At 43.1% G+C, this 22,604-nt stretch overlaps 1 protein-coding gene across 1 annotated transcript; it reads left to right on the top strand.

Annotated features, from left to right (window-relative positions):
* Positions 1-5,048: 5,048 nt before the first annotated feature.
* LOC115356985 (protein NLRC3-like) lies at positions 5,049-13,459 on the top strand (the record flags this gene model as incomplete). Its single annotated transcript, XM_030048304.1, has 7 exons — positions 5,049-5,081; positions 6,352-6,571; positions 8,864-10,664; positions 10,785-10,958; positions 11,113-11,286; positions 11,458-11,504; positions 12,948-13,459. Coding segments are annotated over exons 1-7 (2,961 nt in total), but the record flags the coding sequence as incomplete, so codon positions are not given.
* Positions 13,460-22,604: the final 9,145 nt, after the last annotated feature.

Below are 22,604 nucleotides of genomic sequence, written 5' to 3'. Positions count from 1 at the left end.
TGGCCTGTATCATGTATGACAGAGCGGTTCACATTCACCTGCTGCATCTCAACAGGGTTTACTCAACAGTCACGTCAATCAACAGATTCACCTGTATCTGTCAACAACACAGGATTTGCAGCATTTGAAAAATAAATAACAGTAATGAATAATAGAATCAGCAAAATATCCATTTCTAAACTTGCACACGTGCGCGTTTTCATTTCACACTTCCGTCTTCAAATCACGCCAGGGTGGTGGATATCGCAGATTGAAACGTAAATTGTGACAAGTTGTGAGGCAATCAGTCTAATGGCTGTAAACATGAATACCGTGGTGACACTCGTGCGTAATGCTGCGCGATGGATGCCTTGGCACTGCTGGAACGTTATGCAAACGGGAGGATCAGGAGGGAACGAGTTTTCAGAGACCATGAAGATTTCCTGGCCCATGATTCTCTAGAGCAATGCTCTTGGATCTGTGTGCTGAACTGGGTCCAGTATTAGAGAGGCCGACCCTGCGGAACCACGCTGTCCCTGTTTAGGTACAGGTGTTAACAACTCTGGGGTTTCTGCCAACCGGCTCTTACCAGCGCGAGTTGGCCGACAGGTATGTGTTTAATATTATCAGCAATATAATGTTCAACTCTCTGCCGGAAGCCACTTTTGGGAATAATATAATTCTGTGACATTATCCATAGGTCTGGGATATCGCAGCTCTAAGCGCAATAATGCCTACCGTCTTGGATGGCATTGTTAATGTGACCAGTCGATACATCAGATTTCCCTTCACTGTGGGAGAACAGGCCAACAATAAAAGGCAATTTGCAGCAATGTCCGCTTTTCCAAATGTAATCGGCGCAATCAACTGCACTCATATTGCTATAAGGACTCCACGTGATGAATATGTGTATGTTAATAGAAAACATGTGCATTCTATTAATGCACAAGTCATATGTGACCCCAACATGCACCTGACAAATTTAGTGTCACGATGGCCTGGCTCCACACATGACTCCTTCATCCTGACACACAGACGTATAGGGAACAGACTGCAGGCAGGCGCAGTTTTTAACAAGTTCTTTTAATGTATTTGCTGTCTCAGACATAACTTCACACATATTAGTCATAACTGTTCTAATTTCTTTAAGTTCGTCAGCTATGGCACTCATCTCACTAATCGTCTTCCTCTGATTTTGCAGAACAGTGTCGGTCAGCACCCGGCCACTGGCAACCGCACCATGCGCTCAGGGCGCACCGGTGCTGGGGACAGCCGGATCCTCGACGCCTATGGCCCCCTCGCCTGGACTCTCCTCACTGGGACCCCCCCTCGCCACCTGCCGACTCAGGATGAGGACCTGAGGACACCAAGACACAACACATTAGCCCACTGTGCTTTTACGTCTAAAATGATTAGTTCATGTAATAAAAATGAAACAGTACTTCACCTGGCTCGTCTGTGGTCTCAGCCAAATCTGTGTCCCCCTCCTTCTCTGGCACAATGCCCCACACGCTGGCTTCTCCCAGTATAGAGGCCATTCTTCTCTCTAAAGGTGTAAGTTCGGGTGTGCCCTTGGCCCCACCTGTTGCTGACACCGTAAGTCTTTTAGCCTCCATCTTCCAATCCGACCTTTAAAAAAACAACAAAAAAAACAGCGGTAACAACGTGTTGCCACTCGCAGCACTTCCTCTTATTTGTAACGCCAGACTGTGGCTGCCAAATAAGACAGACTTTCTCCTCTCCACCTCACCCACAGGCACCTCGATTTCCGTATCTGTAAAATCCCGTTTTTTTTTTCATGAGATGCTTTGCATTGACCATTTATGGTTGAATGTGGGCGTGTAGTGGGCGGAGGATGAGACGGAACCTTGTCGGCAAACTTTCAGATGGACTGTGATTTATAAAGGGAAATTGCTTTTAGGCGTGTGTACACTTTTAGAATGGATCATACACAATGTTTCATAACTGAGGCCCCTGATCTGTGTCTCTGTTTTCAGAATCAGAATCAGCTTTATTGGACAAGAAGGCTATGCGTTCACATACAAGAAATTTGACTCCGGAAAAACTTTAAACTCTGTCAAATAGAAAAAGTGAACAATGCAAATTTGAACGTAAAGAGGCTGATCTGATTTCTTCTTCCATATGGAAATATTCACAACAACCAATTATATTTAAGGCAGAGACAGAGAAGTTTTCCAGTCTGTTATTAACAAGGAAATGGGGAGAGGGCAGCAGATTTAGCAGCTGGCTTGTTCAGATTCAAATGGACGGTGATTCATGAGAAATATTTCTCAGCTGTTTACAGTGTTGGCATGGAGGACAAGAAGCTCTGGAATGAGAACTCCTCCAAACTGTGGATTTCAAAGCCATTTCTAAAAGTTCAGAAGCCTGCTGTTCACTTTGATATTCTCTGGGTGGATGAAAAGGATTGAGAGAACTTCCATTCCTGTCCACCCGGTGGCGCTCACGCTCCATGAACAGAATGTGAGACTGAAAGCAGAGCCTGGTGCTGCTTTGAACGGGCCGTGCTGCTCCCTCTGTGCTGAAAGTTGAGATTGTCCATGTTGCTGCTGTGAAGCAGCTGGACTCCACTGGACTGGCCGCTCTCCCTGCAGCTCAGGACAAGTCCTTCATCCTGAGCAGCCCCTTCATGTCTCCAAGCACGATACGTGAACTCCCGACTCTGACCTCTTTTACCAAACAGCTCGGCTACTGGAAGAACAACACTGTTGCCATAACCATGCATAAACCTGTGTATTTGTTCAATGTAACTAATTTGTCAAGGGTTCCATCCGCAATTTCTATTGAGCACATACATTATTGTTACTTTCCTCTTCCTCATTAACATTTTTTTTTCTATTTATTAGGCTACATCTCCATTTATTTTTTTTAGGTACTAGGGCAATGTGCAATGCAACACGCACTTTATATTCTCGCATAATTGGGTACTCTCTGTATCATAAAATTACCATTGTTGGTATATAATCATCTATTGCAATATGTAATCGGGTAATGTGCAATTTTCAGTAATTAGGCACTAGGGCAATGTGCAACGCAACAAGCACTTTATACTTCTATATAACTAGGTACTCTAGGTATCACAAATTACCATCTTTGGTATTAGATTATTGTAATATGCAATTGAGTATTAGGCAATCAAAATAGCACTTTATATTTCTTGGGAAATTTGCAATACAATAATGCACTTTACACTTTAGCACTTTGCACTTTAACCAGCCCCTCGACATATAATTTTAGTGTTTAATTTAGTGTTTAAGCTGTGGTGAAATGCGCATGGTCCCCTGAGCGTTGGCCTGTATGTTTATGATCAACTATGTTGTTTGTCTTGTTCTGTTTTGTTTTGTTTTGTTTTGTTTTGTTGTTATTGTGAATGAACGTTGTACAACACCAACCTGCCTAGACTAGAGATGGAAATTAGCCACATGGCTACAATCTCACATGTTTACATTTATATGTGCATTAACATGTACTGTCCCATTTCTTTCTTTTAAAAAATAAATAAATCTACAAATCTACAGCTTCTACGCTCTCAGCTGGGATGTGGCTCTGACGTTTCCACACTGTGACACTGAAGTCATGAGGAAGTGACTGCAGCCTCGGAGCAACAGGAGAAGCAGCGGCATCTTCTCTCTCTGGGTTTCCTCTCCACATGAAGCTGGAAAGTCTCTTGGATTTGATGTGGATGTGATTCAGCAGGTAAAGACCCGACCAGGGATCAGTACAGATGTTTGGTGAACTGGCTCCTTCATTGTGTTTCAGAACTGGAGGACTGAGAGCAGACTGGGACCAGGAGATGTGGAAAGGCTTTCAAAATGGGATTTCCATGATTCCAGATCTTAATCTTCATTATGTCATAATATTTAATGTTGACTGGGGACAAAATCAGCTTTGTCTAAAATGTTTTACCTGTGTGTTTTACTGGGGGCCAAAGTCTGCGTCAGGTAGATTGTAATCAGGAACAGATCAAAGTTCATTTTTCTGCAATTTATCCACCAAGAGAGGGTGTGCCAGAGGATTCAGAGTCCTCTGTAGATGAAGCTGCTCAGTGGGTTTGATGTAAAGGGCGGCTGCTCTGAGTGTTACGTCCACTCTGTATATGTGACATGGTGCTGACAGGAAGACAGCACACATCCTGTCATGGAAAGCTTGTTGTCATCAATCAGCCGCTGTGTTTGTGTCAAGGTGTGGGCTCGGCTATGGATGTGTGTGAGGAGAGAGAGGAGGGGCTCCCTGCCTCTAAGAGACCTGGACCTGGACCTGGACCTGGACCTGGACCTGGACCTGGACCTGGACCTGGACCTGAGCCCAGCTGTGTGTCCATGAAGAGTGACCGGTCTATGGATAAACCTATTCAATTTAAAGATAGAGATACTTCTGAGAATACGTAAATCATTATTATCTGAGTATGTTAGTGTTCCTAAGAAAGTAAAACAGTGTTGTTCATAGAGACACAGATCCCTTCACTGTGTTCATGATGTTTCTATCAGGATCCAGCAGGAGAGACCAGACTCCCCTGGACCCAGCTGTGTGTCCTTCAAGAGCGACCGATCTATGGGTCGACTTTATAACTTCAAAGACACACAGCCCTCTGCTGATGATGGGTAATTATTTAAAGATCCAGAATCAGTTCAGACTCTGTTGACTGAGTTTCCTCTTTCAAAACATCACATCCAATAATCAGAGCAGCTTCTAACATGGAGTTCATTTTGTGTTTCTTCCAGGATTTATCCTGACAGAGCACAACACCTTTAATCACGTGTGTGTGTGTGTGTGTGTGTGTGTGTGTGTCCTCCTCAGAGTCCAGCAGCAGAGCTCAGAGGTTCCCAGTGGTCAGTCTGCCCAGGAGCATCAAACACACCTGGCCTCCATATTTCTGGTGTGTAAATGCAGCGATATGACCAACACACACTGATTCTTGGCTTCAAAGACGTCACGCTGTGGGTGGTGGTTCATAGATCCTGGAAGTGCAAATTTAATCGATATTCTGAAAAATGGTTCGGATTATGAGCCATAACGTAACTTACCACGAGCTATGAGGTTGTGTAACGATGGCGTGTGCTTCTGCCGAGTCCACAAGTCCTGTATAATATCAAGTTTATTTTAAGAAAACACGTTTTATTTGCGATGTCATATCACGGAGAAGCACTACATTACCCATAATCCTAATCAGAGACGTGTCTGATTTGACAATCTTAATCAATAAAGTACATGAAAGTTGTCAAATCTTCTTAAAAGATTATAACATGCTGATATGTTAAGCCACTGAACACCACCCATTCAGTCAGCGAAACACAGTGGGTGGAAAAACCATGGAAACACATCAAAAATAGCACTAAAGATTCATTTTTTTATTTTATTTTTATTTTTCATAGGCTAACACATCTTTACTCGTGATATAAACATAGGCTACATGTTAAGGTTATACTTTTGCTGTTGAAAAACTACTGTATGTATGTTTTCGAACCCTAATTTCAAAAGTTTTACCCTAACCCGGAAGAGGGCTACCAGAACTACAAACTTTGCAGAGTTGCAACACACAGAGGTGTCCTGCACCATAGCTTTTGTAGTTCTAACATGTTTTGTCTATTATATGAATTTGTGATCACTAATTTTGCAGTCTTATTCAAAGTTTTTGGGATTTGGGCTCATAATCCGAGCTATTTTTCAGTATCAGTATCGATTAAATTTCGAGAATCGGTGTGTCCAGCACGGATCCTTGTTGACTTTCAGTGGGCACTGTTTGTGTGGTGACCACACGGAATTAAAACCATAGAAATCTGTGATTAAATCAGGTTCCACAATGTGTTATTAAGAGGTGGTGCTCATTTCATGGCTTTCTGTGAGATCATGTTGGGCAGACTCTATTACCACGTTATATGGCGCAGAAAACGTCACGTTACCATGACAACAAAGAGTTAGTTGACGCCCCAAATGCTTCCCATGACACGTTGTGGGAGTCCTATGTAAATCTGTCAGGTTCCCCAACTCGTCGAAAACTGACGAGAAAGGGGTACCTAATGAGTCAGTATGTGACGCTAAGGGACCCTGACCATTCGTCAGGCTGTTGACGCATTGGGAGTGAGGATGTGTTGATATGACACCAGAGCGAGTGCTGTTCTACTGAACATCAGCTCTCATGGAACGCCTCTTGTCCAATCAGATTGCTCCACTGGCACTAACTGTTGTGTAATGAACAACAAGGTCCAAACTGAGCAGCAGCTCAGCTCATAATCGTCTCCATGCTGCACTTTGGACTTTCAGGCTCTTCAACCTGGATCTGATTTTGTGTTTTGGGTCCAAATTTGAAAATGGAACTTGAATTCTTTGATTTTTCTGTTGCAGCTGCTGGAGGAGAACATCAACACCTTTGTGAAGGAGGAGCTGAAAAACCTGCAGAGCTCTCTGAGTCCAGATTACCCAGAATGCTCAGAGAGGCAGAGGGAGGATGAGGAGGTGTTGGACGCTGAGGAGGAAGAGCAGAGGAGGAGCAGCAGGGAGGCTTTTCTGCAGATCACACTGCACCTCCTGAGGAGAATGAAGCAGGAGGAGCTGGCTGAGCGTCTGAGGAGCAGTAAGAGGCTTTTAACTCCTTTAACAGGATGGAAAGGAGGAATGATGGGAAAACTGAATGTTTGCATTTGTAACCTCTGCTGGAAATACAGACATTTCTAAAACAAGAGCTCAGCAATCCCAGATTGGAAGGGAAATGAGCACAATCCTCATGGAGAACCTGGTTAAAGTGTTGATTTGTTCATATTTGTGTAAAATGCTGAACACAAAGTTGACATGTAAAATGTTGCCTTTCACATTTGGCTGCAGACAGTCAGGACTGGTTTTTCCACCAGCAGCTATGAGCTAAATGGATGCCATGCAGCCACAACTCAGATACATTTACCAGCAAATATTCACATTTCTCTCATTAATGTGACATTCACTTTTTTTTTCTTTTTTTTTATTCACCCTTTAGTGCATACATGCAACTAATAACGACAACTACAACAACAAACCTACATACATTTGTGAATTTCCCAGTTTGGGATCAATAAAGTATACCTATCTATCTATCTATACAGTAGCGACAGCAATAGCGACAGTGGCAGTAACAACAAAGAACAAAAACATGAACCAACCATGTGAGCAGGGAACAGGTAAAACAAAACACAACAAAAACAAACAAAACAAATAAATAAATAAACAAACAAACAAAAAGAAAAGAATTTCAGGTGGATTACAGGATGGGTTTTGTTTGGTGTTACTGGTTCTTCCTGTCAATATGCCCACAATCATGTACATTTAAAATCCCCATTTTTTTTTTCCTTCCCTTCTCCTCCTGCCCTCCTCCTCGGTCCTCGGCTACATGCCTGTGTGGCATCAACTCACCGGCAACAGTGGAATTGAGCTGAGAATTGTTGAGTATATGTTATTGAATAGTTCGATTTGGTGATTTTGTAGAGCTGACTGTCTTTCAATTGATATGTGTTGTGTTAATAGATCAAGCTATTGTGAAATATTGACCTTTTTTCTGCTTTTCCAGTTTAGTAATATTGTTTTCTTGGCGACAGTTAGGGCTACAAGCAGGGGTGTTATGATTTGTTTTGACTGTGTATTAAGTGAATCTAGATTGCCGAGTATACATATGGAGGGAGATAGTGGGATGTTGCAGCCAATGAATTGGGATAGTGTGGTGGTTACTTCTTTCCATAAATGCTGAATTAGTGGGCAGAGCCAGAGTGCATGGAGATAGTCATCTGTTGTGTTGAGTGTGCAATGAGTGCATATGTTTGAACCAGTTAATCCCATTAAATGCATTTTATGCTGTGTAATGTGTGTTCTGTGGATAACCGTGTATTGTATTAGTGTAATGTTGGTGTTCCTGGACATACTAAAGATGTTATTGCAGATGTTATTCCAAAATTGGTGATCGGTGTTGATGTTGGGGTCTTTTTCCCATTTGTTTATTGGAATATGATGTGTATCGTCATTGGAGGATATAAGTTTGTACAGTTTTGAGAGTGGTTTGTTTGATTTTGAGGTTTTGTTGATACTGTCCAGTAGTGGCGGTTGTTCCAGGTGGGTGTTTGAGATGTCTATTTTTGTCTCAATTGTGTTTTTTAATTGGATATATTGTAAAAATTGTTGTTTCTCAATGCCATATTTGTCAATGAATTGTTGGAATGATAATAGAATATTACGGTCAAAAATGTGGTGTGTGATTCCTTTTTCTTTCCATTTGGTGTTCATTAGAGGGAATTTCTTTGCAGTGAGGTCTGGGTTGTTCCATATGGGTGTTTGGGTGGTGGGTGAAAATGTGGTGTTTTTTATTTTATTGATTTTCCACCAAGCTGTCAGAGTTGTGGTGATTGCAATGTTATTGAAGCAGTGTTTGATTATGTCACTGATAAATGATAGGTCTGTAATTGATATGTCTTGGCATTCTGTTTGTTCTATGTCAATCCATGGGTGGTGGTGATGGGTTGCATGGATCCATTTAATGAGGTGTTGTATCTGATTTGCCAAGTAGTAGTGATGAAAATTTGGTGCTTCTAAGCCTCCTTGACGTTTGGATTGCTGCAATGTGGCAAGTTTGATTCTGGGTTTTTCATTTTTCCAATAGAACGTTGTTGTTAGTGAGTCAAGTGTGTTAAACCATTTTGCTGTAGGTTGGATTGGGATCATTGTGAATAATTAGTTAATTTTTGGTAATATCATCATCTTGATTGTGGCTATGCGTCCTATAATTGAGAGTGGTAGTGTCATCCATCGGTTTAAGTCATCTTGTATTGTTTTTAGAAGTGGAGTAAAGTTCAGGTGGAACAACTCTGTGACATTCACTTACTGATGTTTTTGTTGTTTGTTCATCCAGAAACTGCGGCTGCAGCGTGCCAACGTGAACTGAGATCTAAGCTGAAGAAGAAGTGTGAGTGTGTGTTTGAGGGGATTGCTAAAGCAGGAAACCCAACACTTCTGAATCAGATCTACACAGAGCTGTACATCACAGAGGGAGGGAGTGGAGAGCTCAATGAGGAACATGAGGTCAGATGGATTGAAACAGTAGCCAGGAAACCAGACACACCAGAAACACCAATCACATGTGAGGACATCTTTAAACCTTTACCTGGAAGAGATCGACCAATCAGAACAGTGATGACAAAGGGAGTGGCTGGCATTGGGAAAACAGTCTTAACACAGAAGTTCACTCTGGACTGGGCTGAACACAAAGCCAACCAGCATGTCCACTTCACATTTCCATTCACTTTCAGAGAGCTGAATCTGCTGAGAGGGAAAAAGTTGAGCTTGGTGGAACTTGTTCATCACTTCTTCACTGAGACCAAAGAAGCAGGAATCAGCAGGTTTGAGCAGTTCCAGGTTGTGTTGATCTTTGACGGTCTGGATGAGTGTCGACTTCCTCTGGACTTCAACAACAACCAGATCCTGACTGATGTTACAGAGTCCACCTCAGTGGACGTTCTGCTGACAAACCTCATCAAGGGGAACCTGCTTCCCTCTGCTCGCCTCTGGATAACCACACGACCCGCAGCAGCCAATCAGATCCCTCCTGAGTGCGTTGGCATGGTGACAGAGGTGAGAGGCTTCACTGACCCACAGAAGGAGGAATACTTCAGGAAGAGATTCAGAGATGAGGAGCAGGCCAGCAGAATCATCTCCCACATCAAGACGTCCCGAAGCCTCCACATCATGTGCCACATCCCAGTCTTCTGCTGGATCACTGCTACAGTTCTGGAGGACGTGTTGAAAACCAGTGAGGGAGGAGACCTGCCCAAGACCCTGACTGAGATGTACATCCACTTCCTGCTGGTTCAGTCCAAAGTGCAGAACATCAAGTATCATGGGAGAGCTGGGACAGATCCACACTGGACTCCAGAGACCAGGGAGATGATCCTGTCTCTGGGAAAACTGGCTTTTGAGCAGCTGGAGAAAGGCAACCTGATCTTCTATGAAGCAGACCTGGCAGAGTGTGGCATTGATATCAGAGCAGCCTCAGTGTACTCAGGAGTGTTCACACAGATCTTTAAAGAGGAGTGTGGGCTGTACCAGGACAAGGTTTTCTGCTTCGTCCATCTGAGCCTTCAGGAGTTTCTGGCTGCTCTTTATGTCTTTCTGGCCTTCATCAAGTCTGGAGTCAATCTGCTGTTCCAACAATCAGCCTCCAGGTGGTCTGCACTGTTCAACAAGAAATCAGAACTAAAACTCCTCCTCCAGAGTGCTGTGGACAAGGCCTTACAGAGTCCAAATGGACACCTGGACTTGTTCCTGCGCTTCTTCCTGGGTCTTTCACTGCCGACCAATCAGATTCTCCTACAAGGCCTGATAACACAGACAGGAAGTGGCTCACAGACCAATCAGGAAACAGTCCAGTACATCAAGGAGAAGATCAGGGAGAATCCCTCTCCAGAGAGAAGCATCAACCTGTTCCACTGTCTGAATGAGCTGAATGACCATTCTCTAGTGGAGGAGATCCAACAGTACCTGAGATCAGGACGTCTCTCCACAGACAAACTGTCCCCTGCTCAGTGGTCAGCTCTGGTCTTCGTCTTACTGTCATCAGAAGAACATCTGGAGGTGTTTGACCTGAAGAAATACTCTGCTTCAGAGGAGGCTCTTCTGAGGCTGCTGCCAGTGGTCAAAGCCTCCAAGAAATCTGTGTAGGTTCATTTAGAATTAGATATATTCAATACTTTAGTGAACTATAGGTGAATTTTATTACACAAGAAAAAAAGCTTTTATTTTCAAATTTACCTTGTTCTTCACTAATTCCTCCTCAGGCTTAGTGGCTGTAATCTGTCAGAGAGAAGCTGTGCAGCTCTGGCCTCAGTTCTCAGCTCCCAGTCCTCTAGTCTGAGAGAGCTGGACCTGAGTGACAATGATCTGCAGGATTCAGGAGTGAAGCGTCTCTCTGCTGGACTGGAGAGTCCACACTGCAGACTGGAGGCTCTCAGGTCAGGATTCCTCAACCTGCTCAATACATGACCAGTTCAGTCCTGATTTCCATGCAGCTTCATGTCACTGAACACATTCCTAAGCTGTGTAGGTTTTTGTGAAAACACAAAGCAGATGATGTGGTGGACTGATTGTGTTTGTGATGGTGTGCAGGCTGTCAGGCTGTCTGCTCACACAGGAAGGCTGTGCTTCTCTGGCCTCAGCTCTGAGCTCCAACCCCTCCCATCTGAGAGAGCTGGACCTGAGCTACAATCATCCAGGAGACTCAGGAGTGAAGCTGCTCTCAGCTGGACTGGAGGATCCAACCTGGAGACTGGAGGCTCTCAGGTATGGAGAGACACACACAATGTCTTCTAGAGGCCTGAGGAGTAGTGTTTCATGTTGAATGGTGGATATGAGTGATGTGGTCTGCTAAATCCTTCATAGGGAAGGTTATTTACTGCCCATGTTTCCATCCTCAAAGAGAATCTGCTGCTCTGACTCTGTTTCTTCCTCCAGGGTGGACCATGGTGGACAGCAGTGGTTGAAACCAGGTGTGAGGAAGTGTAAGTGTGGATTTAGTTTGATTCATCAACACAAAACCTTCAGCTGTTTAGATGGTGCAGCTGCAGTTTCTGCTCTTTGTTCTCAGCTGCTTTTACCTGCTGAACCAAACACAAACAGATCTGATGCTCCACTGCAAACATGATCACAGTTTCTCCATTAGCATTTTACACATTTCTCTCAAAACAGTTCAAGGTGCTAGAAATGAGTCAAATTTCATGTAATTATACAATAAAAAACTGATGCACTGCAATAACTTTTTTTGTATTTTTTTTTCTTTTGTTTTGTTTTGTTTTTGTTAGATTATGCATGAAACATTTTGTGTATGAAGGTTATACCAAGTGAACATAACTTGAAAATAATTATAACAGAGACATCTTCACATCTCTATAACGCCACACATGAAGTGCAAATGTAGTTTAGTGTGTAAATGGCTCTTCCAGATGTGAAGTGAATTTCCACAGCAGTTTGTGACGTCCATTCATTCAGATCCTGTTGTGAACGAAGAGGACGGCTGACAAAACGGGCTCTAGTTTCCCGGCGCAGCGCAGGGTGGCGCAGTGAGGCGAACCCCGCACAGAGCGAGAGGCGGACGGTTTGCAAGTTTCACAGACCGAGGTGCACCGAGATGGGAGTGGTGGCGCAGCGGGGGGAGGTGCCGACAGATTCGGCTTGGTGCAGTGACAGTTTCGTGCCAAAAGGCTTCGCCGAGGTGCGCCAAAAGCTCGCCATCTGAAACCACGTCTACTTTCTGCGCAAGGCGGAGCGGGGCTGGCGCAGTGTAAGTTTGGCTGACAGGCGCACATCACCAAAACCTCACAATCAGCACAAACGGTACCAATCTCCTTTGATCTGACATCAGCTGTGACGGGACAGTTGATATGGAGATATATGTATGTGCTGATTGTGATCGTAGCATTGAACAGTGTTTTTTGTCGATATTTATTGCATTGTTCATGTGCCTGACATTCCGGAAGCCTGCCTGTGAGGTTTTGGTGACGTGTCCGCACTGCTCGCCGGTCTCCGCTCCACGCCGGTCTCCTGAGCTCCGCTCCGCCTGCGGCAATAGACCTCCATGTCAGCTGTGTAAACTTTCATTACGCCTTCACGCAGCTCATTTTAAAGGCGAGGACAGGGACTCATTTGATTGGTTACATGTGAATCGGCTGTGTCAAACCCACTCCACGCCTTCTCTCCTCCCCTCCGCCGGTAGGAGGGACGGCGGAGTACTTGCGCCACCGAGAACGGCGTGCCAAACTTTGAAAATCCGCCTGGCCACACCCAGTTGGCGAAGTGCATCTGCGCTACGCCCCCGCCTCGCCTGGTCTGCGAAACTAGAGCCCAACGTGTCTTCATCAATGAGTTAACAAATCAATAATCAAACTGTGAATAAATCAGCAGATAATAACCACAGCAGGTCTGTTGTGTCTTGTTCTCTCCATCAGATTCCTGTGAACTCAAACTGGACACAAACACAGCAAACAGACGCCTCGTCCTGTCTGAGGACAACAGGAAGGTGACAGCAGTGGAACAGAAGCAGCCATATCCTGATCACCCAGAGAGGTTTGACTACTGGGAACAGATCCTGTGTAGTGATGGTCTGACTGGTTGCTGCTACTGGGAGGTCGAGTGGGAAGGATGGGTCTATATAGCAGTGACTTACAGAGGAATCAGAAGGAGAGGAGACAGTGATGACTGTGCGCTTGGATGTAATGAAAACTCCTGGTGTCTGATCTGCACTGATGGAAGTTTCACTGCCTGTCACAATAAAAGAACAACAGTCATCCCCGTCCCCTCCTCTCACAGAGTGGCAGTGTATCTGCACTGGCCTGCTGGCTCTCTGTCCTTCTACAGCGTCTCCTCTGACACACTGATCCACCTCCACACCTTCAGCAGCACCTTCACTCAGCCTCTGTACCCGGGCTTTTGGGTTTCATATGGTTCCTCAGTGTCTCTGTGTGAGATCTGAGGAGTGAGAGTCGCATCTTCACACTGCTGATCAGAGACAGCTGCTGACATGACAGTTCACTGCAAAGACATTTTTATTAACTTATTGAACAATTTACAAGCAGAAAAAAACCCTCAGGAACAATCAGAATCAGAATCAGAAATACTTTATTGATCACTGAGGGGAAACTGGGTCAGTTGCAGTTGCTCAACTTCTAAAGAGAAGAATTCAATTATAAGAAATTTAAAAACATGTGCCTTAGCATTTGTTAAAAAAAAAAAAAAAAAAAGATTGTGCATCATATGTAAATGTGTGCATTAATCCTCCAAAATATTGCAGCAGTAAAGACATACATGCATCATGTGGTTGACATCAGCTGTGTTAACAGACTAAACCTGACTGGGAAAGACTTTTCTTGTTTTTCCACATAGGAGCGATGTGATGTGGAAACTGCTGACAGTTTCTCCTGCTGACAGTTACCTCTGAAACTGTCAAGGTAAATAACATCCCTTAACTTATGTCTGACCAAAAGAAATGAAAAACGTCTTTTTAGAAGCAGCACAGGCACAACAAAAGCACAGAACATCACAACAGAAGCCTCCCCGACGTCAGCCAAAGCCTCCAGGCAGGGCTCCAGACTAACTTCTTCACAGGTAGCACTGGTGCCACCTAGCTTTTCATTTAGTAGCACCAAAAGAAATTAGGTAGCACCATATTTTTCTTTGTATAGCATGTTATTAATGCATGACCTTATCATGTTGATGAAATTTAAAGATTAATAATGACCCAAACTTGTCTGCAAAATATTTTAATTTGAACTTTACGTTTCTCTGCAGCAGCAGTACAAAATAGATCATCTTCTTCATATAAACAAAACATAAAAATGAAAGTAGGGATGTCCCGATCACGTTTTTTTCCCCCGAGTCCGAGTCATTTGATTTTGAGTATCTGCCGATACCGAGTCCCGATCCGATACTTCTATAAAACCACGAAATGATATGTTATTAATGATTGAACAAAAATGACATAATTATTTCACCTGAGGGTTGACAGAGTACTTTTTACTGTAACAATATGTTAAATTATTATTTGTTTTAACAATGTAAATTGCTTATCAAACAGACCTAACATTTCAGCTACCAATGAATGAGCAGTAGTATGCATGTGATAACATAGATCGAAAAATAAGCTGAAGTGATACCTCTTCTCTGAATAGACAAGCTAAGCCAGTGTGCTGCTGTTAGCCAGTGAAAATAGAGCGGAGTGGCACCTCTTCACAGCTGGAAAGTTTCTTTGCCTTTTCAATTCAGTTTCTAAGTCCAAAATTCACTTGTCTCTTCCCTATTTTCAGACCCTCCAGCATCAACAGCCTCCTGACACATTCTTTTTCTTAAAATAATCAACGATAGACCGCTTCATCTTTTTTGTTTAGTTTTTTTTAGCGGGATCGTCGGTGATCATTCAGTGAGCGCGCTGCGTTTACGCGCGCGTACGTCTGTGCACGTCACGCATTAAGACAGACAGGCGGAGACAGGGAGTGAGAGAGACGAGAGATAGGAGTCGCAGGAATGAGCCAGAAAGTAGCCTAATATTTTTATTATCAACCACAACCATTACTGCACTAACATAGTCACGGGAGTGATGAGAGAAAAAAAAATGATTTTTTTTTTTCACTCGTCCTCCTGCAAGTAGCACCGACGCGACCTAATTAAATTTTAACTCGCACCTTTAAAAAATTAGGTCGCACGCTGGAGCCCTGCCTCCAGGCCTCTTATGTGGTGTCTTTGCTCGTAGCTGAAGCCAAAAAACCATCAACCATCACTGAAGAGCTGCTCCTCCCAGCTGCTGCTGTACTGGCCCAGACCAAGCTGGACAAAAACACAGCAGAGAAATTAAAAAGTGCACCTTTGTCAAATGACTGTTTGCAGCAGAACAGATGAAATGGGAACAGACATTGTCGCGCAAGTTGTGGGGAACCTTGGCGACTCTTTTTCACTCCAGCTGGATCAATCCACAGATGTCAGTGGAAACGCACAACTTGTTTATTTTACCTGAATATTGTTGAAGTTTGAAATGTTTTTGGGGCCTGTCTGGTCACCATTTTCACTACATTAGTTTGAATCTCTATGTTTTAGTGATGGAGAAGGAAACAAAGATCAACAGGGTGATGTACAACTGTCTGTTTAATTTATATATTAATGAATTATATGTATCACCGTGGATTTCCTTTGTTAAGCAAATATTAGATGAATGCGGTTTTTCTTATGTTTGGTCAGACCAGAGATGTGATAACATTAAATGGCTGAAGATGGCAGTTGAGCAGAGGTTAAAGGATCAGTTTGTGTAGAAATGAACAACAGAATATGTCCTCATGTGATTTATATTGTGAATTTAAAGAGGTTTCTAAGTTTGAAAAATATTTACTCTGTGAAAATAAAAAGTATAGCCAGGCCATCTGTAATTTTCAAACTTCTAATAATAGGCTTCCTAAAATAACAGGTAGATACAAGGGTCTGGAAAGGAATGAAAGGTTTTGTAATCTGTGTAATGACGGCCACCTGGGAGATGAATATCATGTTTTGTTTGAATGTAAACATTTTAACCATGTCTAAGAACAGAAATAAGTACTTGCCTAAGTATTTTTTAAACCGCCCATCTATGTTCAAATGTATAGCTTTACTGAAGACTGATATTTTAAGAACAATATGTAAATTGGGTGCTTTCTTGAATAATGTTTTGCCACTCTTTAAAAGATTGAGTGCAGGCTTGTTTTTTTCTGTTTTATCTGTTTATTTCCACCTGTGATGACTCATTCTGACTGTTCATCATTCATTTTGTAGGCTATTTTGTCTTGTTTGTACTCCATACCACAATTGTGGTGAAGAGTTAATAAATATGACAATGACTATGACTAAGATTTGCCATGAATTTAGAGATGAATGATTAAGATTTTAAATGTTTAAAATCATTTTCTTTTCAAATGTTTGAAAACTGAAAGTGTTTTTCAGTACCAAAGTTTAATAAACCAGACACTGATGGCACAGTGCTGTGTTTTACCACTTTTTCCAACCAAAAACGCTCTGCTCTGGTTAGAGGGAACTGAAAACATATTTCATAGGGGGGACATCGCTGCTCTGGAGGTATCTACAGGGTCGCTGTACTGACGGATCAGCACTCAGAGCTGAAGGTGGCGGTAGTGCACCAATAGACTGGATAACACCGCAGTAGAAGAAGACGAAGCAGCAGCAGCAGCAGAAGAAGAAGGTAGGAGCACGAGGAGAGCGAATTTTGAAAACTCATGGCGCAAAAAAAAAAACGCAAAATCATGGCTGGTTGACAAAATTACAGACGAGAAAGGATCAGAGAGATTAGTATAACCCTCATCAAAGTAAATAAATTTAAAACTAGGAATTACTGCTAAAGCAATATTAGTGCTAGCACGCCCCAAAATAAATAAATAAATAAATACTTAAATGCATGAATTAATAAATAAATAAATAAACTGATGCAGAGCCAAAAACTTTAAGACAACAATCCAATAGTGCATTGCCCGTGATTCAACGGAGCAATGCCGCAGAACAGGATTTGGACTGTGGACCGCCCCGACGGAGCCACGCCACGCATTCGACTGTGGGACTGCCAGACTGCCCGGACGGAGCTATGCCACGCATGCGGTCAGCCAGCCGGAGGACTGACACCAGGACGTCGCCAGAATATTACTCATAGACTGTTTAGAGGAGAGACTGTTAACTTGGACACTTATGCCAGTGTTTTATTGTTTTGCCTTAAGCCAGCAGCTGTGCTATATTTTTTTTTATTCTTCAACTTTTTAATTGCCCAATCTACCTTGTTAATAAATTATTGTATACATAGTTTCATCTCTGCTTCTTGTGTCTGTGTGGTGTGGCCAGGGGATTTTGCTAAATCAGTACAACCTTGTGACATATGCATGCAGGATATGGCATTGTGCAGCTGAACCCTGATGGTTCATTCACCACTGTTCAGACATTCTGTGTGACCCAGCCCTGTTCAGCCCAGGTAGCAGAGTTGAAGGCGTTAACAGCAGCATGTCAGTTGGCAGCAGGTAAGAAACTGAATGTTTACACTAACTCAGACTATGCATTTGGTGTGTGCCATTTCTTTGGTAACATATGGAAACAGAGAGGGTTCCGCAGGTCAGATGGCACTCAAATCAAGCACGGTGAAATCATCTCTAATCTGCTGAGAGCTCTTCAGTTGCCATCAGCAGTGGCTGTCCTGAGGTGTCGTGCTCATCAAAAAGACACCTCTCTCATCACACAAGGTAACAATTTGGCAGACGAAGCAGCAAAAAAGGTGGCAGTGCAACAGCCCCATCAGGCTAATGAGGCAGATACAACGACGGCACTGCAACAGTCCGTCATGTGTCCTATCTTAGTTGAAGCTGATTTGGCTCCCTTAATGTCCATGACATCATTAATTCAAGCCCAGGCCAGGGCCTCACCAGAAGAACAATCAGTTTGGATCAAAAGGGGTGCGATCAAAAACACTCTGGATGGCCCACAGCAGGGTCTTTGGCGGGGTAACCAAGGACATTTTGTTCTACCCATTGCATTGTTGCGCTTTGCAATTCAGAATGCGCATGGTCGAGACCATTGTGCAAGGGGGGAGGTTATAAGGCGTTTGCAAACAGTGTGGTGGTCGCCACAGTGTTGCATGAGTGTGATGTGTGTGCTGAGTACAACACCAGGAAAGCCTTTTCAGCCCTCATTGCGTACATTCCTCCGCCGGATGGACCATTCAGACATCTAATGATTGACTACATAGACATGACTCAAAGAATTGGAAAACTGAGGTATGTCTTGGTGGTTGTTTGCCAGTTCAGTAGGTGGATAGAAGCATCCCCTACAAGCAGTCCAGATGCTAGCTGAATAGCTAAGTTTTTGTGTAGGGAAGTCTTCCCGAGATTTGGCATCCCAGACACCCTCAGCTCTGATAATGGACCACATTTTGTTGCAGCAATGTTCCAAGCGACGCTGAAAATGCTTGGAATCAAGCAGAAGTTTGGTTGTGTGTATCATCCACAGTCACAAGGACAAGTTGAAAGAGCTAACAAGACCTTGAAAGAAAAGCTAGCCAAAATAATAGCAGATATAGTGGAAGGAAGGAAGTTGAACTGGGTGCAAGCTTTGCCATTGGCTCTGATGTCTATGAGAATGAGTATTAACAGGCTTACGCATGTAACACCGCATGAAATGCTCACGGGTCGGCCCATGCCTGTGCCTTATCTCAGAGGTCCCTACGAGGGCCCAGCGCTTCAGCAATTGGAAGGTGATCTGCAAAGCTACCTCCAACATCTGACCCATATCCATAAAGAAATATTTTCACAGGTGAAAGGAACCACAGAGGAACGGGACGCTGAAATCTCAGGGGAAAAGCAGACAATCAAGCCAGGCGACCTTGAGTACATCCGTGTCTTCAAGAGAAAAAGTCTGGAACCCAGGCGGGAAAGACCGTACAAGGTTGTCTTAGCTACCCCACTGCACTCAAAGTTGAAGGTAAAACTTTTTGGTACCATCATTGCTGCAAAGCAGAAGATCCAGGGAAAACTCTGGCAGCTCCAGCTAACAAGCAGGAAGGGGATGACGATGCCACCCCACCAGAACCAGAACAGGCCCAATCTGGGGACAACGAGGTCACTCTGCAGGAAATGGAACAAGATACCGAAGGGGACGGAGACTCCTCCCCGCAGAGACTTAGGAGGTCACCATGGTTGACAGCGCTAGGTTCTCCTAGTAATGGGGTTGCCAAACTATCCACAGAAGAAGACCATCCAGTTACAGCAGCAGAAAGAGCGGAAGGGCAGGAAGGAGAAGAGTAGCATCAGGGTTTAAGACCCGGCTAACACATAAAATTATCATGCATTGCTTACGTTGCGGTTCATTAGACCATGATGCTAATTATCTATTTTGTCCAGCAAGACTAATAAAATGTAATGAATGTGGTTGGAAAGGCCATTACCTAAAAATGTTCATGAAACTCAAAAGGCCAAGAACACCAGAACCATGGAAAATGTCCATAAGATTTTTAACTGGCATCGCAAAATGGGGCCTAATTTCTGGCCTGCAAAGAAAATGCAGCCCAAACGTAATGAATGTTTGAGACAGACATGCTCATTACAGTTGCACCCACTGATCAAAGTAGCATGGACCAGATGCAAATATAGGCCTATGTCATCATTTTCTATAGGCACCTGGCTAACAGTTTTAATAGATAATCTATCTATTTGCACACATATCTTAACTAAATTCCCTTGTACTGAAATACCAATTCTATTCAAACCTCAATCACCTCATCGTTATGTGATGAGTAGATTCTCATGCCCAGTCTCTAGTTTAGCCACACCCTGCAATCACTGATTGTCTGCAGGTGAGCCCAATCACTCCGAGCTCTCAAAGGTGGCTGTGAGCAGCCAGCAGCAGGGTTTGCCTCACTGACTCCACACTTGAGGGACACAGATTCCAACTGAGGTACACATTTGTGTGGCTTGTGTGATTGTGTTGTTGGGGGCTTGCCTTAATGCGTGCATCATCTATGCAGGTGGTTGCAGGAATGGGAGCTGCTTGAAAGCATAGGTGTGTGCCAGATCCCCCCTTGGATAAATGGTTTGGTCATAAAGCTTGCAGGCCCCAGGTATGTTTAAGTTATTTTTGTTATGTTTTGTTTAATACTTTTACATTTGATATTTTAACCATTACAGTTGTGTTTATTGGAACAGGGAAAGGATGCCGGCCATGATTTAGTTGTTGCTGTTTTTATAGGAGCGCTGGCCACTGCTGTTTTTGCACCTTCACAGAATTTTGTGTATGGTTATTGTGTTTATTGTGGATTAATTTTTGGTATTTGCTTCTGTCAATTTATTGGTTTTGTTGTTGTTTTTGTTTTATAAAAAAAAAACAACTTTGTGGGGTTTTGTTAGTGTCAGTACAGGTGGGTTGTTGTATGCTTGCAGGTAGTGGGTCACTGGGTGGAGGGTCTCTGTCTCCCTTTTTTTGGGTCTTATTTGCATGTTTGAGTGTTGTGTATTTTAATTCTTGTGTTCTTTTGTTTTGCAGTGAGTGTGTGATCTCCTTCCCTCTCCCGTACCTGGTGGTGGTGGTGACTCGTCCTCTCCCTCACTCCCCACTCCTGTAGGCTCCTTGTTAATTCCCCCCTTCCTGTACTGGTACTCCTTTACCTGTAGCTTTACCTTTTTAGCACAGTATAAATATATACATATATTTTTGATAATAAATTGTATATTTTTAAATAGGTTTAGTCTTGTGAATTCTTGAAATCTAAAAGTAGACTGGTACATAAATAAAATCAAGGTCAAAACTGGAAACTCACGTCTCTGCTTCCCTTTTTTCTTTGTACTATAAGAAAGGGGGTAAATTGTGAAAGGGGGTATTCTCTAGGTGAAAGTCCTAGAGTGGCGTTGTCACCTTTGTCATCAGGGCTTACAGTTGCCCTTGTCACAGTTACCGGTCTTGGGATGAAAAAGGGGTGGTTTTTTCTTTTCTTTTCTTTTTTGTCTTTTTTGGGCTTTGACAGAGACATTTTGATGCTTGAAATGTAACGTGAGATAGCATATGCCACGTTAGGGTTAGTCTAAAAAAAAAGCTCAGCATAGATACAGTATATTATACGTCTATGGCTCAGAAATATGTACCTGTTTTTCAAGTATTGTGTGGCGGGCCACAGAAAAATGCTGGGATGTGGCTCTGACGTTTCCACACTGTGACACTGAAGTCATGAGGAAGTGACTGCAGCCTCGGAGCAACAGGAGAAGCAGCGGCGTCTTCTCTCTCTGGGTTTCCTCTCCACATGAAGCTGGAAAGTCTCTTGGATTTGATGTGGATGTGATTCAGCAGGTAAAGACCCGACCAGGGATCAGTACAGATGTTTGTGTCTCACAGCTGGAAGACTGCAGAGCAGACTGGGAGCACAAGATGGTGGGAGGGTCTGTCAACATGGGATTTATATGTTTTACTGATCTAATTAATTATTGTACTATTATTTTCAGCACTGATGTCTAACACTGAAGACAAACTTTGTCTAAAATGTTTTACTTGACTCTTGTTTTTAATGGTAAAGTCAGTGTCAGGTAGATTGTAATCTGAACACACCTCATGGATCAAATATGTTGCAGAGCCAGTTTGAGAGCTTGTAGAGGCTTGACTGAAGTTTCCTTTTTCTACTGTTGACTCACCATGTTTATCAATTATTTCACCTGTTTTACTTTTATTTTTATTTTTTCTTACATTGCTATCAGCGAGCATTCAATACTGGCCCTTTGACACATGAGTAAATTAACTTTTCTTTAAAAAAAAAAAAAAAAGACAAACAAAAAAGAAGAATAGTAACAGAATTATTATAGGAAAATCAGAAAAAAATGAGTAAAACAAATAAACATTCTTATACCTATTATAAATACACATTTAAATTTATCTCCAAATTCTCTTCAGAAAATAAAAAGCAAAAATGCAGTGAATGTTGCTGAGAGGCTGAAATGAGAGCTTTGTAAACGTCAGTAGTTTCCAGTCCATGTGTGAAGAGTCCCAGAGGATTCAAAGTCCTCTGTAGATGAAGCTGCTCAGTGGGTTTGATGTAAAGGGCGGCTGCTCTGAGTGTTACGTCCACTCTGTATATGTGACATGGTGCTGACAGGAAGACAGCACACATCCTGTCATGGAAAGCTTGTTGTCATCAATCAGCCGCTGTGTTTGTGTCAAGGTGTCGGCTCGGCTATGGATGTGTGTGAGGAGAGAGAGGAGGGGCTCCCTGCCTCTAAGAGACCTGGACCTGGACCTGGATCTGGACCTGAGCCCAGCTGTGTGTCCATGAAGAGTGACCGGTCTATGGATAAATCTATTCACTTTAAAGATAGAGATGCTTCTGAGAATACGTAAGTCATTATTATCTGAGTATGTTAGTGTTGCTAAGAAAGTAAAACAGTGTTGTTCATAGAGACACAGATCCCTTCACTGTGTTCATGATGTTTCTATCAGGATCCAGCAGGAGAGACCAGACTCCCCTTGGCCCAGCTGGGAGTCCTTCAAGAGCGACTGGTCTATGGAGCAATTTTATGAATTCAAAGACACACAGCCCTCTGCTGATGATGGGTAATTATTTA

This window comes from Myripristis murdjan, chromosome 1 (assembly GCF_902150065.1).
Source record: "Myripristis murdjan chromosome 1, fMyrMur1.1, whole genome shotgun sequence".
Taxonomy (NCBI): domain Eukaryota; kingdom Metazoa; phylum Chordata; class Actinopteri; order Holocentriformes; family Holocentridae; genus Myripristis; species Myripristis murdjan.
Note: the sequence above shows the minus strand (reverse complement) of the source record. Positions and strands in the feature narration are given on the sequence as shown.